We start from the raw sequence: 12,812 nt of genomic DNA on the forward strand, positions 1-12,812 counted from the left end.
ATGGAGAACCATTCTCAGGCGAAGTTTTATGAGCATTGAGATTAAGCTTATTAATTATTTATATATTCTATTTTTCTGCTGTCTTTTTTATGTTGCATTATTCTAATATTAAAAAATTAAAATTTATACTTTACATATCGGTAATATATATGAGATAACTTGACATTTTAATTAACATTGAAAAATATTTTCCGTCAAACTTTCAGTTACACTACCAAACAACTGAAAACTAGTCATTTTCTTTTAAAATCATTTTCACTAAAAAGATTTTCCTCCATTAAAAAGTTTATCGCAAAACAAACACGCCTATTTACTTGTGTGCTTAAACTTAAGCATATGCAAAAGGTATTTTTCGCTTTCAAGTCAAATTTTAAGATATTATTGAAATTTTTAAAAATTCATAAATAAAAATGGCGTGTCGAAGTGCCGGTATGTATGTGTCATGAAAGTTTTATATAGTCAAGACTAAGAAATGCCAAAGTACGTGCATCGCAAGATTCAAGTTAAGAATACAAAAATAAAAATCAATATGTCGACAAGAAAATTGTTTTCGGTTTACGAATTTCGAGGATGGGCCTGGAAAAAAAGACTAAAAATGTGCCGGACCTGGCCCAGGGATAAAAAAAGTTCTAAAAAATGACATGTGCAACCAACATTTGATTAGGATTTTCGGACGTGGACCTGGTCAGGGAATATTGAATCCCCAGGTGGGCACGCCACGAATAATTAATGAAAAGAATTAGGACTAATGTGCTGGCTTTTTGCTAATAGCGACAAAGGATTATCCCACCAAGATTATTAAAGGCTCGAATTTTTTGATTTTGTTTCCCGATGATTAGACTGGGGGATATGATCTTTTGCAGTGATGCGACCATTAATTTAATCTCGTTTCACACTGAGGAAAAGATGAGACACATAATCATCTGACAGTGGTGTCCTATCTCATTGTATGCAAGAGTTGTTCGAGAAAAATTAGGTATACAGACTTGAATTTGCATTGAGCATAGTTACAATGTCTAAGCCTGATTAAAGTAAAGAAAAAAGGGGTTATAAGTTGAAATCGGCTTGATTATGCAAATGATTAAGTCTTCAGTAGCACAGAGATATTCGGTAGTTATCAATTTACTTGGAATTCCCGTCACTTTTGACCATGAAACGATCATGTTACGCGTTATCATGTTGGGATTGCATGGAGAGATGGCGTGGAATCAGCTTCCCTGACCTCTTCTTGAATCTTTAGTTGTGAGAACTTAAGGTCCAATACTTTGTGACGCTTACGGCGATGATGATGAGGATGATGATCTCTACCTCTTCCATGGCTTTATTGATTCAAGAACAATTCTTCAATCTTACCAAGTAATGCAAACAATCTCATGTTTGAGCAACCACCCGGCGACTCGCGTCTTAACCGGTCCGAAACTTCGAGTGCCTCCCCCAGATTTCTTGTTTGTCAGGATAAAAAAAAAAACGTAATTGACTGGCATGTGCTGTAATCTCTCAATCGCATTCAGTAAACTACAGGAGACAAGCCAATAGGGTTCCTTGAACATGTCACTTTCTTTAACCAAAGTGCTTTTGGTTGGAATCTGGAGGAGATTCTGTCCAGCACGAACCTGAAAATTATAATTTTAAAACAACCAAAATGAAAAGAAGGACTCGACGGCAGAGTCCAATATTCTAAACCCTAATTCCTTTATGTTTCCTTTTTCTGACCAGATATTCCAAACGTAATTGAACTGTTCAACCTTGTCCTGTCTGGCCCTCAAAAGCCTTCACACGACCACGTGAGTGCTGCTTGTTTTCCTGTATAGAAAGGAGAGATCGTTCCCGGCGAATCTTGGACCTGAAAGAGTATAACCTATTTAAGAGTCTTGAAGACTGAAGAGCGAGTCTCCCTGATGGGCAAGAAGCGCAAATCTCCAAGAAAGCAAGAAGAGGCGGACAGGGACATGACGGTGGTCGCCGTAGATTATCCCGGCGACACGGCCGACGATGAGCCCCGCCGTTTCATTTCTCAGTGGTCGATCTTTAGGGTTCCAGCACATATCCGTCAGGTCGATGAGAAGGCGTACAACCCAAGGGTCGTCTCAATCGGCCCGTTCCATTGGAACCGGCCTGCCTTGAGAGCCATGGAAGCGCAGAAGGTGAGGTTCTACGAGCGACTCATGACACGGATGGCTTACGAAGATCGTGATGTGGGCATCAAGACGGCGATGATGAAATTGGAGCCCGATGCGAGGAGGTGTTACTCAGAGGAATTTGACGACATTAGCACCGACGAGTTTGTCGAGATGATGGTTCTTGATGGTTGCTTCATTGTGGAACTCATGAGGCTTTCCCATGAGAGCAATCAGGTACATGATTAACTACTCAAACTAATTCCAAGATCTAGGATTCATAGATGTGTCCTGTGATCGATTTGATTTGCCTTCACTGCAATTAGTGTTCTTGCACATGCTTCATATAAATGTATTCTTTTGTATGTGTTTTGGTTGAGATTAGGACGAAGAGGGACAATTTGTGGAAGAGCCGATATTTGCAACCAGATGGATGCTACCCAACATCACTAGAGATCTTCTCATGCTCGAGAACCAATTGCCAATGTTCGTGTTGCAAGAGATCTTCAACCTCACGACGTTCGACCAGAACGCAACGCCTCTAAACAAGCTTGCCCTGCTATTCATGGAGCCTCTGAGTCCGCAGAAGGGACAATACACCGACATAAAGTTGGACGACAAGGGCGAGCATCACCATCTCCTCGCCCTATTCCACTCGAGCTTCATTCCTTCCAACATTCGCCCTTTGCGAATCGAACGAGGCGCTCGATGGAACAGGCAAGAGAATTTCCCAGGGAAGTTGTGGGTCCACGAGGCGAAGAGGCTACGGAGAGCGGGCATCCGGTTCAAGGACAACCCTGGTAACCTCCTCAACATAGAGTTTGCGAATCGGGAGCTCAAGATACCCACCCTCTTCATCGACGAGTGGACGGGGGCGCTCCTGAGGAACTTGCTTGCTTACGAGCAGTGCAACGCATTCGCCCTGCCGTATATCACCTGTTATGCGATCTTCCTCAACAGTATCATTGAAGACCTGAAAGACAAGGAGATCTTGCAAGACGCAGGGATCATATACCAATCGGTGGACGAAGACGAAGAGGTGGTGGACCTCATCAATAGCCTCACGAAGGAGCTCGCGTTTGATATGAACGACATGAGCGACTGCTTCATAGCCGAGCAAATTGAGGACATCAACAATTTCTGCAAATCTTGGCAGAGCAAGTGCATTTTTCTGCTCTCCCGTTTTGAAAATATCTTGTCATTAATCATACCATTCAGATAGTTGTAATAATATTTTAAATTCTACGATTCACATTCTAACCTTATATTGTAACACACTCGATCATTCTTTTTATACTAATTCAATATCGATGTATTGCTCATGCAATTGCATCCATTGTTGTGAACCATTACGCCAATTCCGCTTAATTTTTGTTGATTTTTTGTCCTCCAAAGCGGTGGACTTTGTTTATCGAATAGTCGTTGAATTAATCTACCACAGATCGAATGCTTTCCTAAGTAGTTTCTGCAATTTGACTAAATGCTCCCGCTCTCTTCTTGCAAGTAATTGCGGAGACCAGGGAACAGAATGGCAACAACTGCTTTATTGATTTATTGTTGTGGACTATTTTACTGCTGTTCCAAAAAAAATCTAGACATTTTTTCTATAAGGTAAAATTTCTGAAATAGTTGGTAAATGTGAAAAAATTATTGGTAAAAAAAGTGACCGATTTTCCGGTAAATTATTGGTGACTTACCAACACTTTTGTGAAATTACTAACCCCTTTTATACAGTTTAAAAATGGGAAGATGGTTCAAAAAGTCATAAACCCATTGTATGGTCGCCGATTCTGTCTTAAACTTTCCAATTTGGCCAATTTAGTGCTAAATCTTTAGGCGAAATTCCAATGCAGTACATCCAATCAATTTAGGCCAAATATTGCTGATGTGGTGGTCTAGTCAGCACTAGTCGTCCTACGTGGCACAGCCAATGATCTAACATGTCCGACACCACTCAAACCGACGGTGTTTTTCATAAAAATTCTATAACTTTTTTCTCTTATTCTTTTCTTTCTTTTTCATTTTCCTCACTATTCATATTCCAACAAAAGGATTGACAGGTGTCACTAGGGCCTACAAGCCTCCACGGCCTCGCCGGCCAAGCGAGGGCCGCGACCCTAGCCCAGATCTAGTTTTGCGTTGTGTCGCTAGTGTGCCTGCAAGTCCTCGCCGTTTCGTTTTCCATTTTGAGATGAAGAGCTCTTCTTCATTCCCATTCAACCTTGTGTCTATTTCGTCATTCTCGTTTGTGAGATTTTGTAGGACCACCGCCAACTATTCTAAAAGTTTAAGCCATTAGATAATGCATGGTTTAATATTTAATTAATCTAATACTCCCCTTCACGCTTAGTCTGGTCGTTTTGCCTAGTACTAAACGTGTACATATTTAATTAGGGAGGCAAATGGGGCTTGGAAAGATTCGAACTCAAGACCTCTAACTCCGATACCATGTGAAATTTTATGGGACTATCACCAACTGTTCTAATAGCTTAAGCTTTTAGATGAAGACGTGGTTTAATATTTAATTAATCTAACATCGTTTCTCCCATAACAGTGACATAACACAGAACCAGAGAAGCACCAGTCAAAAAGCTAAAAAAAAATCAGAGACAAAAAGAAAAAAATGTCAAAACAAAATGAAAATGTAAGTGCTCGGTTGTCTCGCAAGTGGAGACCATGACACGAGCTCGAAGACAAGACTGATTTTCCTAGCCTAATTGTTTGAAGCCAAACAAAAGATTGGTAAGCTCGACGATTCACTTCGACGGACTCGATTTCCTCGCCTAGGCCAGCCAAGGTGTGGCTAGCGAGGGTTGCGACCCTCGCCTATGGCTTATGAAGGTGTGGCTGGAGAGGGTGGGGTCAGCGAGGAAGATGAATAGTGGTGTCGAAAAGTTTTAGAATAATTAAATATTAAATCAGCTTTCATATAATAGTTTAAGCTTTTAGAACAGCTAGCAGTGATCTCACAAATTCTCACATGGTATCAGAGGAGAAGGTCCTAAGTTCAAATCTTATAGACCTCTATTTGCCTCCCAAATTGCATATTTCCAAGCTTTAGGCTAAGGCCAAAGTCTAGCCTACGCGTGAGGGGGAGTGTTAGAATAATTAAATATTAAGTCATGCATTTATCTAATAACTTAAATTTTTAGAGTCGGCAGTACTTCCACAAAATCTCACAAAAAAATAAAAGAAAAAAGAAAGTGAAGAAAATGGAAAAAAGAGAAAATTTAAAATTTTAAAAAAAATTACAAAATGATGTTGACCTAGACATATTAGTTGCCAACCGTGCGCGTAAGACGGTCAATACTGCTTGGACCATCACGTCAACAATTTTTGCATAAATAGGTCGGATGGATTACATTGGATAATCGTCAAAAGGTTTAAGACTACATTGGCCAAATTGAAAATTAATGACTGAATTGGTGCCCATACAATAAGTTTGGTACTTTTGGGCAATTTTTACTTTTAAAAATTATTATTTTTTCTATCTTTACTAATTTTTATTTATCTTTCTTACCGACTACTTAAATTCACCGACTCTTATATGAGTTTTTCAATCTTTAATTGAGTGACTTGCCAACTTTTCTCCAATTAAATTCCAACTAGTTTGGATTACAACTCTTAATTTGAGATACTTATTGATATTTTTTTAATATATCAACTTTAATTATCATTTACTAAATTTTATTTATCGCTCTTATAAACTCCTCAAATTTATCAACTCTTATACAAATTTATCAGCTATTATTTTGTGACTTACTGGCTTTTCTCTCATTAGGTTGCTTAGCAGTTTTTGTTTGTCAAGTCTTATTTGAGTTATTTGGTATGCTTTTTGATTTTTTTTTTCTTATTTTTCCAAATTTTCTGTTGAGTTATTGACTTTTATTTGCCTTACTTGCCAACTAGTTAAATTTACCAACTCTTTTTATATTTTGCCGACATTAATTGAGTGAATATCGACTCTTCTCCAATTAAGTTACAAACTAATTTTACATTACTAACTCTTATTTTGGTTATTACCAGTGTTTATTTTATTTTTTCTTTTAAATCGCTAACTTTTCTTATCTTAAACAAAGAAACTTCGCTTGCTATTTATTAGCTTTTATTTAACGTTCTTAGCAACACCCTAATTTACCAACTGTTATGTGAATTACTAACCTTTATTTGATGACTTACCAATTAAGTTTAATTATGATTAAGTAATCCCATAAAAAAGTTGTCAAATTTAAAAAACAAACAAACAAACATAACTAACACAAATGAGAGTTGGTAACATAGAACTAGTTGATAACTCAATCAGAACCGATAAATCATTTAAATTAAAGTTAGTAATTCCATATAAGAGTTGGTAATTATAGGGCATAATTAAGAAAGGTAATGAAAGTTGTAAAGATAAGAAACATTTGGTAACTTAAAAAATAAAATTTTAAGTGGTAACCCAAATTCAATTGGTCATAAAGGTCCTTGCCCAGTGGCCGGCATAGCAGGCCCTCTACAAAGGTTGGTGAGAGCCCGCATGCCCTCATTGACCATCGCTGAGACCCCAGTGGCGAATCTCGGCGGTCGTTTTCGAGGTAGATGAACAGTGTGGAAAATGAAAACAAAAAGAAAAGAAAAGAAAAGAAAAAGAAAAATATGTAATTTCTAAAAAATGACGTCGTTTTGAGTAATGTCGAACATGTTAGATTGCCAGCTGAGCAACGTTGGATGGTCGACACTGACTGTGCCATCACGTTAGTAATTTATGATCTAATTGATCGGGTAGACTATATTAGAGTTTTACACAAAGATTTAGGATTGAATTGGCCAAAATGAAAAACTTAGGATTGAAAGGGCAACCGTGCAATAAGTAAGAAGACTTTTGTCAATTCAGTCCGAAACCTTTCAAGTTTGCCAATTGAGTCATCAACCTTTTCACTTCTTTCCAATTGAGTCCATATGGCCAATTTTGGCCGGAAAGTGCTGACGTGGACGCCAGCCGGTCTACGTGGTGCTAATGTGGACAATTTTAATAATATTTTAAAATTTTTCGATTTTTTATTTTTTATTTTCTATTCTTTTTCCTTTTCCTTTTTTTCTTTTTTCTTTTCCTCCCCTTCTTCCTTCTTCGGCCGATCGTAGGGCATCGGCAACTGGCCAGAGGGGGGAGGGCTGACGAGGTCGACCTCACTGGCCTCAGGCAAGCCTCGCCCCTACCGACCACTGGCAAGGGCCTCCCCAGCAACGGCGAGGCCGACTTCACCCAGCCATAGCAAGGCTTGCCCTCCCCAGAAATGGTTAGGCTCACCTTCGCCATGGTTGGGCGAGGTTGACCTCGCCGGCCTTCCTCTTTGGCCACTGGCTGACGTCTGGTGACCGATGGATGAAGGAGGGGAGAAAAAAAAAGAAAAAAAGAGAAAAAGGAAATAAAATAAAAAATTCAAAAAGTATTAAATATATTATTAAAAATTGTCTACGTCAACGCCATGTAGACCGCCCAACGTCCACGTTAGCGATTTCCGACCAAACTTAGCTGGAACAACTCAATTGGCAAGAAGCAAAAATATTTAGGATTCAATTGGCAAACTTGAAAATTTTATGACTGAATTGGCAAAAGTGTAATATGTTTAGGACTTTTTGGGCAATTTTCCCAAAGGCCCTTGCCCATTGGCCGGCGTAGTAGGCCCTCTACAAAGGCTAGTGAGAGCTTGCATGCCCTCATCGGCCATCGCTGAGACCTCAGTGAATCTCGGTGGCCCTTTTCAAGGTAGATGAACAGTGAAGAAAACGAAAAAGAAAAGAACAGAAAAGAAAAAGAAAAATATAGTAATGTCGGACACGTCAGATTGCCAACTGTGCAACGTCGAATGGTCGACACTGATTGTGTCACCACGTTAGTGATTTCCAATCTAAATTGATCGGATAGACTATATTGAAGTTTTGAACAAAGATTTAGGATTAACCAAAATGAAAAATTTAGGATTGAAAGGGCAATCGTACGATAAGTATTTTTTAACAATTTTTTCGTGGCCTATCGGTTGATCTAACTGGTGGTCTAAGACTTTGAATAATCGGGGTCTCATATTTTTTTTTTTAATGTATGATTAAGAAACTGAACCGTATTTGGCTCTCCATCCGATGTTTCATGAAGCTAAATTTAATTTAGGAGAACTTTTCATATCCGGCAAATGTTGTACACTATATTATGACCACAAATAGTGAAGTGCATATTCTAAGAATTATAGTACGAGAAAGAGTTATCGGTGTAATCGCACGTTGACTGCGGGGATGAGACGTGACCACGACAATACCAATGAGAAATTCAGTGGAAATGGTGCTGGCAATGTGCTGGAGACAAGACAATACCAATGACTGAAACATGTTTGCTTTTTCCCGTAAAATATAATATTATAAGTCGAAGCCAATCACGATTCAAATTCGTGTTTTACAATGAACGATCTTGCATCGTAATAATCAAAGCTTAATCAAATAATCTAATCTGGTTTCACACTGGATGTGTCTTGTCATGGTCGGCACATCATCTGTCTGTGTTTGTTGACCAACTTCATCCCATGGGCGACGCAACCCAATTATAAAATGATATGGTTTTTTGCATAGCCCAACCTTTTTTCAATGGAAATCCTCGTAAGCTTAGAAGCGAAGGAAAACGGTCCCGACCCTCTTTCTCTCGTGTGATGCGACGTGTCGCGAATTGTAGAATTAGAAGCTACTAAAATTTCATAAATTTCGCCAAATAACTCTTCGCTAATCTCGGAGACCATCAAGCAATAGATTATGGACCTTTATGGAGCATAATTTAATCTAAGAGGAAGTTGTGGATTAGAAGTTAGAACTTTTTATTTTTAAGTACCAAAAAAGTCATAAACATGTTGCATTTATGTCAATTCAGTCCTAAACCTTTTTTCCATTTTGCCAATTGAGTACATACGAACAATTTAAACCGGAAATCGTTGACGTGGATGTCGGTGGTCTTATATGGCACGACCGGCGTTGACGTTGACACTTTTATAATTTTTAAATTTTTTTTCCTTTCTTTTTTTTTCTTTAATTTTCTTTTCCTTCTCTTTCTGCTAGTGGCCGGTTGCTGGCGACCAACCACAAGCCATAATCGACAAGGGTCCCCCTCGCTAGATCTGGCGTGGGCCACCCTCACCAAATTTGGCAATGCCAACCCTCCCCAGGTGATGTTCGACGAGGCCACCCAGGCTTGGGTGAGGGTCAGCCTCGCCAAATCTGGCAAGGGAGGGCCCTCGCCGGCTATGGCCTGTAGCCGGTGGTCGACGACCGACCACTGGCAAAAAGAAAATGGAAAGAAAAAAAAAAAAAAGAAAAATTATCATAAAAATTGTTCATGTCAACGTCAATCGTGTCGCATAGAAAAGCCGGAGTACAAGTCAGCAATTGCCAAAATGTAAAAATTAAGATTAAATTGACATAATTAAAAATTTTAAGATTGATTTGCCACAAGGGCAACAGGTGTAAGACCTTTTTTGGTACTTTTCCATCTTTTAAGCACAGCTGATATTTTGAAAGAAGTCTTGGTCAAAGTTCAAAGGTTTTTGCTCATTACCTGTCAGGGTTTTATTTGATGTATTTGGCCAATTCCGAGGGGGATTATGAAGTCATATCCATACCTTACTTTACTTTACTTGCAGGTATCACTGCCAAAATGAGTTGGGTCAGGCAATGATCATTTCCTTAGCCAGAAAGCATATTTCTCTTGCAAGAAGATGGAAGGAGGCTTTTGCAAACGACATTTAGGAGGTCGACATGCGTATATGACTAAAGTTAACGAAATGATTATTGATTTTTTCGGCATTTTGATTGGTTAGACTAATGTTTATTTTGATAGGATTATTTTTGTTTTCGGGATTTGGATTAGTTAGACACATGTTAAATTTTCTTAGCAGTGCATGCCATATTTGTTTTTACACTATCAATGGACCCAAAAAAATGACAGTCGAAATATTTGTCTCTTTACCTTTGGCTTTTGCATCGGTTTTCGATCTTCTTTAGCTTTGTTTCTTTGCACTTTCACTTCAACAAATAGATACACTTATAATTAGTCATGGATTAATATTGCGTGTATTTGTTTCGCGGAAAATTAATGATTTGAAAAATATTTTCCTAAAAATAGTCTTTTATATAGCTTGAAATAATTAGATAATGAAAAATATTTCATTATCGACAACAATTTATGCCTAAATGTTTTCATGGACGATGAAGTTTTTTTATCGTTTATTCCTTTTTGTAAGCGATATAAACGATCATCTTTAAAGAAAATGTTTCAAATTATTCATTTCTCGTGAAACAAATGGAGCTTTAAAATAAGAGATTAATATCACGAAAAATCTCAAACGGGTACACCTGTGACAAATTTATCCCAAACTAATTTTTTGACAACAAAAAACCCCAAATTGGTAATTCCATGATAAATTTTCCCTCCGTTAGTTTCCGTTAAATTTTACCTTCAAATTTCTGAGTTAAATGACACGTGATAGTTGACGGGTGTACCGGTTTGGGGTTTTACCCTTCGTTTGTCACAGATGTAACAATTTGTGATTTTTCGTGGTATTAATCCAATTTAACGGAGGGTAAATTTGTCACAAGTATACCGGTTTAGGATTTTTTTTGGTTAAAAAATTAGTTAGGGGTAAATTTGCCACGTGTGTATCAGTTTGGGATTTTTAGTGGTCAAAAAATTATTTTGGGGTCGTAAATTTGTCACATGTGTACCAGTTTAAGATTTTTCATGATTATCCCTAAAATAAGTGCAAACATATTCTACAAAATAATATGTCACCAGGCAAATATGATTCCTCTTTCCATGTCAGACTTATTCAGGATGCTGCTTAGTTACGCATCTGCATCTGAGGAGGTTCCTATCACGCACGACTGCACTAGGTAATGAAACTTGAAGGCCAAAAAATATATATATTTCAGACCCCAACCTTCGAAATGTTTAAACTCTTGTTCTATCTGTACCCCGTAATGTTTAATCTTTATACCTCGTGACTGTATTGTGTTCCAGCGCATACTGGAAATATTCTTTCATTTTTAATCTACCAGAGCGAGATGACATCTTGCAGTGTCTTGTAGTTCATGAAGAACAAGTAAGCGCTAATATCTGGGAAAGCCGAGAGCAAGTGAAGACATGACGGCCACCGGAGATCTCCATGGAAATCATGCAACTGACCATAAGCATCGCTTCAGCGAGCAGTGGACGATCTTTCGGGTTCCGGAGCACATTCGGAAGGTCGACCAGAAGGCGTACAACCCTCGGGTCATCTCGATCGGTCCTTTCCACCGGAACCGGCCGGAGTTGAGGTCGATGGAAGCTCAGAAGCTGAGGCTGTACGAGCGACTCATGAAGCAAATCGGTGATGGGGACCGCGACGTGGGTCTGGAGACCGCGATCAAGCATTTGGAAGGCAGGGCCAGGAGATGTTACTCGGAGGAGTTCGACCATATCAGCAGCGACGAATTCATCCAGATGATGGTTCTCGACGGTTGCTTCATCGTCGAGCTCATGCGGTTGTACCATAAGGGCAATCAGGTACCTATTAATTCCCATCCCAAATACCATCTAACACAAATTTTTCCTTGTTTTGATTCATTGATTGCTAATGCTTTCTTGTGTCTGTCCATTTTGTCTGTTCGGAAATTAGCAGAGTCAACATGTGGAAGAACCAATATTCGCAACGAGATGGATGCTTCCCAACATCACTAGAGATCTGCTAATGCTTGAGAACCAATTGCCCTTTTTTGTGTTGCAAGAAATCTACAAGCTCACCACCTTCGGCGAGGAAGAAATCCCACTAAACAAGCTCGCGCTCCTATTCTTCGAGCCTCTACGACCCCAAAAGAGCGAATACACCGAGATAAAGTTGCAAGACCAAGGGAAGCATCATCATCTCCTCACTCTATTTCACTCTAGTTTTGTCCCGAGCGATTACCGTCCTTCTCGAAGGTCCCGAGGCGTGAGATGGAACAGACACGAAAATCTTCCAGGCAAGTTTTGGCTGCAAGAAGTAAGAATGCTTCGGAGATCTGGCATCAAGTTCAAGAGCAATCCCGGTAATCTCCTCAACATAGAATTTGAGAACAGGGAGCTCCGAATCCCGACCCTATTCATCGACGACTGCACGGGGCCTTTGTTTCGGAACTTGCTGGCTTACGAACAGTGCAATGCCTTAGCCGCACCGTATTTCACCTGCTACGCGATCTTCCTCAACAGCATCATCGATGTGCCGGAAGACATCGAGATCCTTCAAGACGCGGGGATCATAGTACAGTCCGAGGCCTTGGACGAAGAAGTGGTGAACTTTGTTAACAGTATCACCAAGGAGCTCGTGTTCGATTTGCACGACAGGAATGACTGCTACATAGCACAGCAAATTGAAGACGTCAACGCCTTCTGCGGATCTTGGAAGAGTAAATGCATCTATCAGCTCTCGCGCATCGACTTCGTCAGTTTAGGGTTGTCATTCCTATTCCCTTGGTTCAAGTAATTACGTGTTCGCTATTTTCTTAGTCGTTCACGGAACACAAATCACCTTCATATCTGTTCTGAGAGACTCATTCTTTCTACTAACCTAATACCCATACACTAATTGGTAAGGGGATATTGCTTAAGCACATCATGTTTGAGAAATTACTCAAATTAGGCTGCAAATGGAATAGCTTGTGATC

At 39.3% G+C, this 12,812-nt stretch overlaps 2 protein-coding genes across 2 annotated transcripts; both read left to right on the top strand.

Moving 5' to 3' along the window:
• The first annotated feature begins 1,792 nt into the window (after positions 1-1,792).
• On the top strand, positions 1,793-3,444 carry LOC115677441 (UPF0481 protein At3g47200-like). The gene is made up of 2 exons (XM_030600609.2): positions 1,793-2,354; positions 2,503-3,444. The coding sequence occupies exons 1-2, from the start codon at positions 1,899-1,901 to the stop codon at positions 3,337-3,339; spliced, it is 1,293 nt and encodes a 430-aa protein (XP_030456469.2). The 5' UTR covers positions 1,793-1,898; the 3' UTR covers positions 3,340-3,444.
• A 7,668-nt stretch (positions 3,445-11,112) lies between these two features.
• LOC115677445 (UPF0481 protein At3g47200-like) lies at positions 11,113-12,690 on the top strand. The gene is made up of 2 exons (XM_030600612.2): positions 11,113-11,676; positions 11,789-12,690. The coding sequence occupies exons 1-2, from the start codon at positions 11,275-11,277 to the stop codon at positions 12,629-12,631; spliced, it is 1,245 nt and encodes a 414-aa protein (XP_030456472.2). The 5' UTR covers positions 11,113-11,274; the 3' UTR covers positions 12,632-12,690.
• The last annotated feature ends 122 nt before the right edge of the window (positions 12,691-12,812 follow it).

Source organism: Syzygium oleosum, unplaced genomic scaffold (assembly GCF_021117445.2).
Source record: "Syzygium oleosum isolate NSW1041296 unplaced genomic scaffold, Sole_v2.1 Sole_v2.21, whole genome shotgun sequence".
In the NCBI taxonomy this organism is placed as follows: domain Eukaryota; kingdom Viridiplantae; phylum Streptophyta; class Magnoliopsida; order Myrtales; family Myrtaceae; genus Syzygium; species Syzygium oleosum.

Bases quoted from the DNA above. Each gene is read 5' to 3' on its own strand.
- LOC115677445 (XM_030600612.2), top strand. From the start codon at position 11,275: ATGACGGCCACCGGAGATCTCCATGGAAATCATGCAACTGACCATAAG. The intron at 11,677-11,788 runs GTACCTATTAAT...TTCGGAAATTAG, and splicing joins TGTACCATAAGGGCAATCAG to CAGAGTCAACATGTGGAAGA.
- LOC115677441 (XM_030600609.2), top strand. From the start codon at position 1,899: ATGGGCAAGAAGCGCAAATCTCCAAGAAAGCAAGAAGAGGCGGACAGG. The intron at 2,355-2,502 runs GTACATGATTAA...GGTTGAGATTAG, and splicing joins TTTCCCATGAGAGCAATCAG to GACGAAGAGGGACAATTTGT.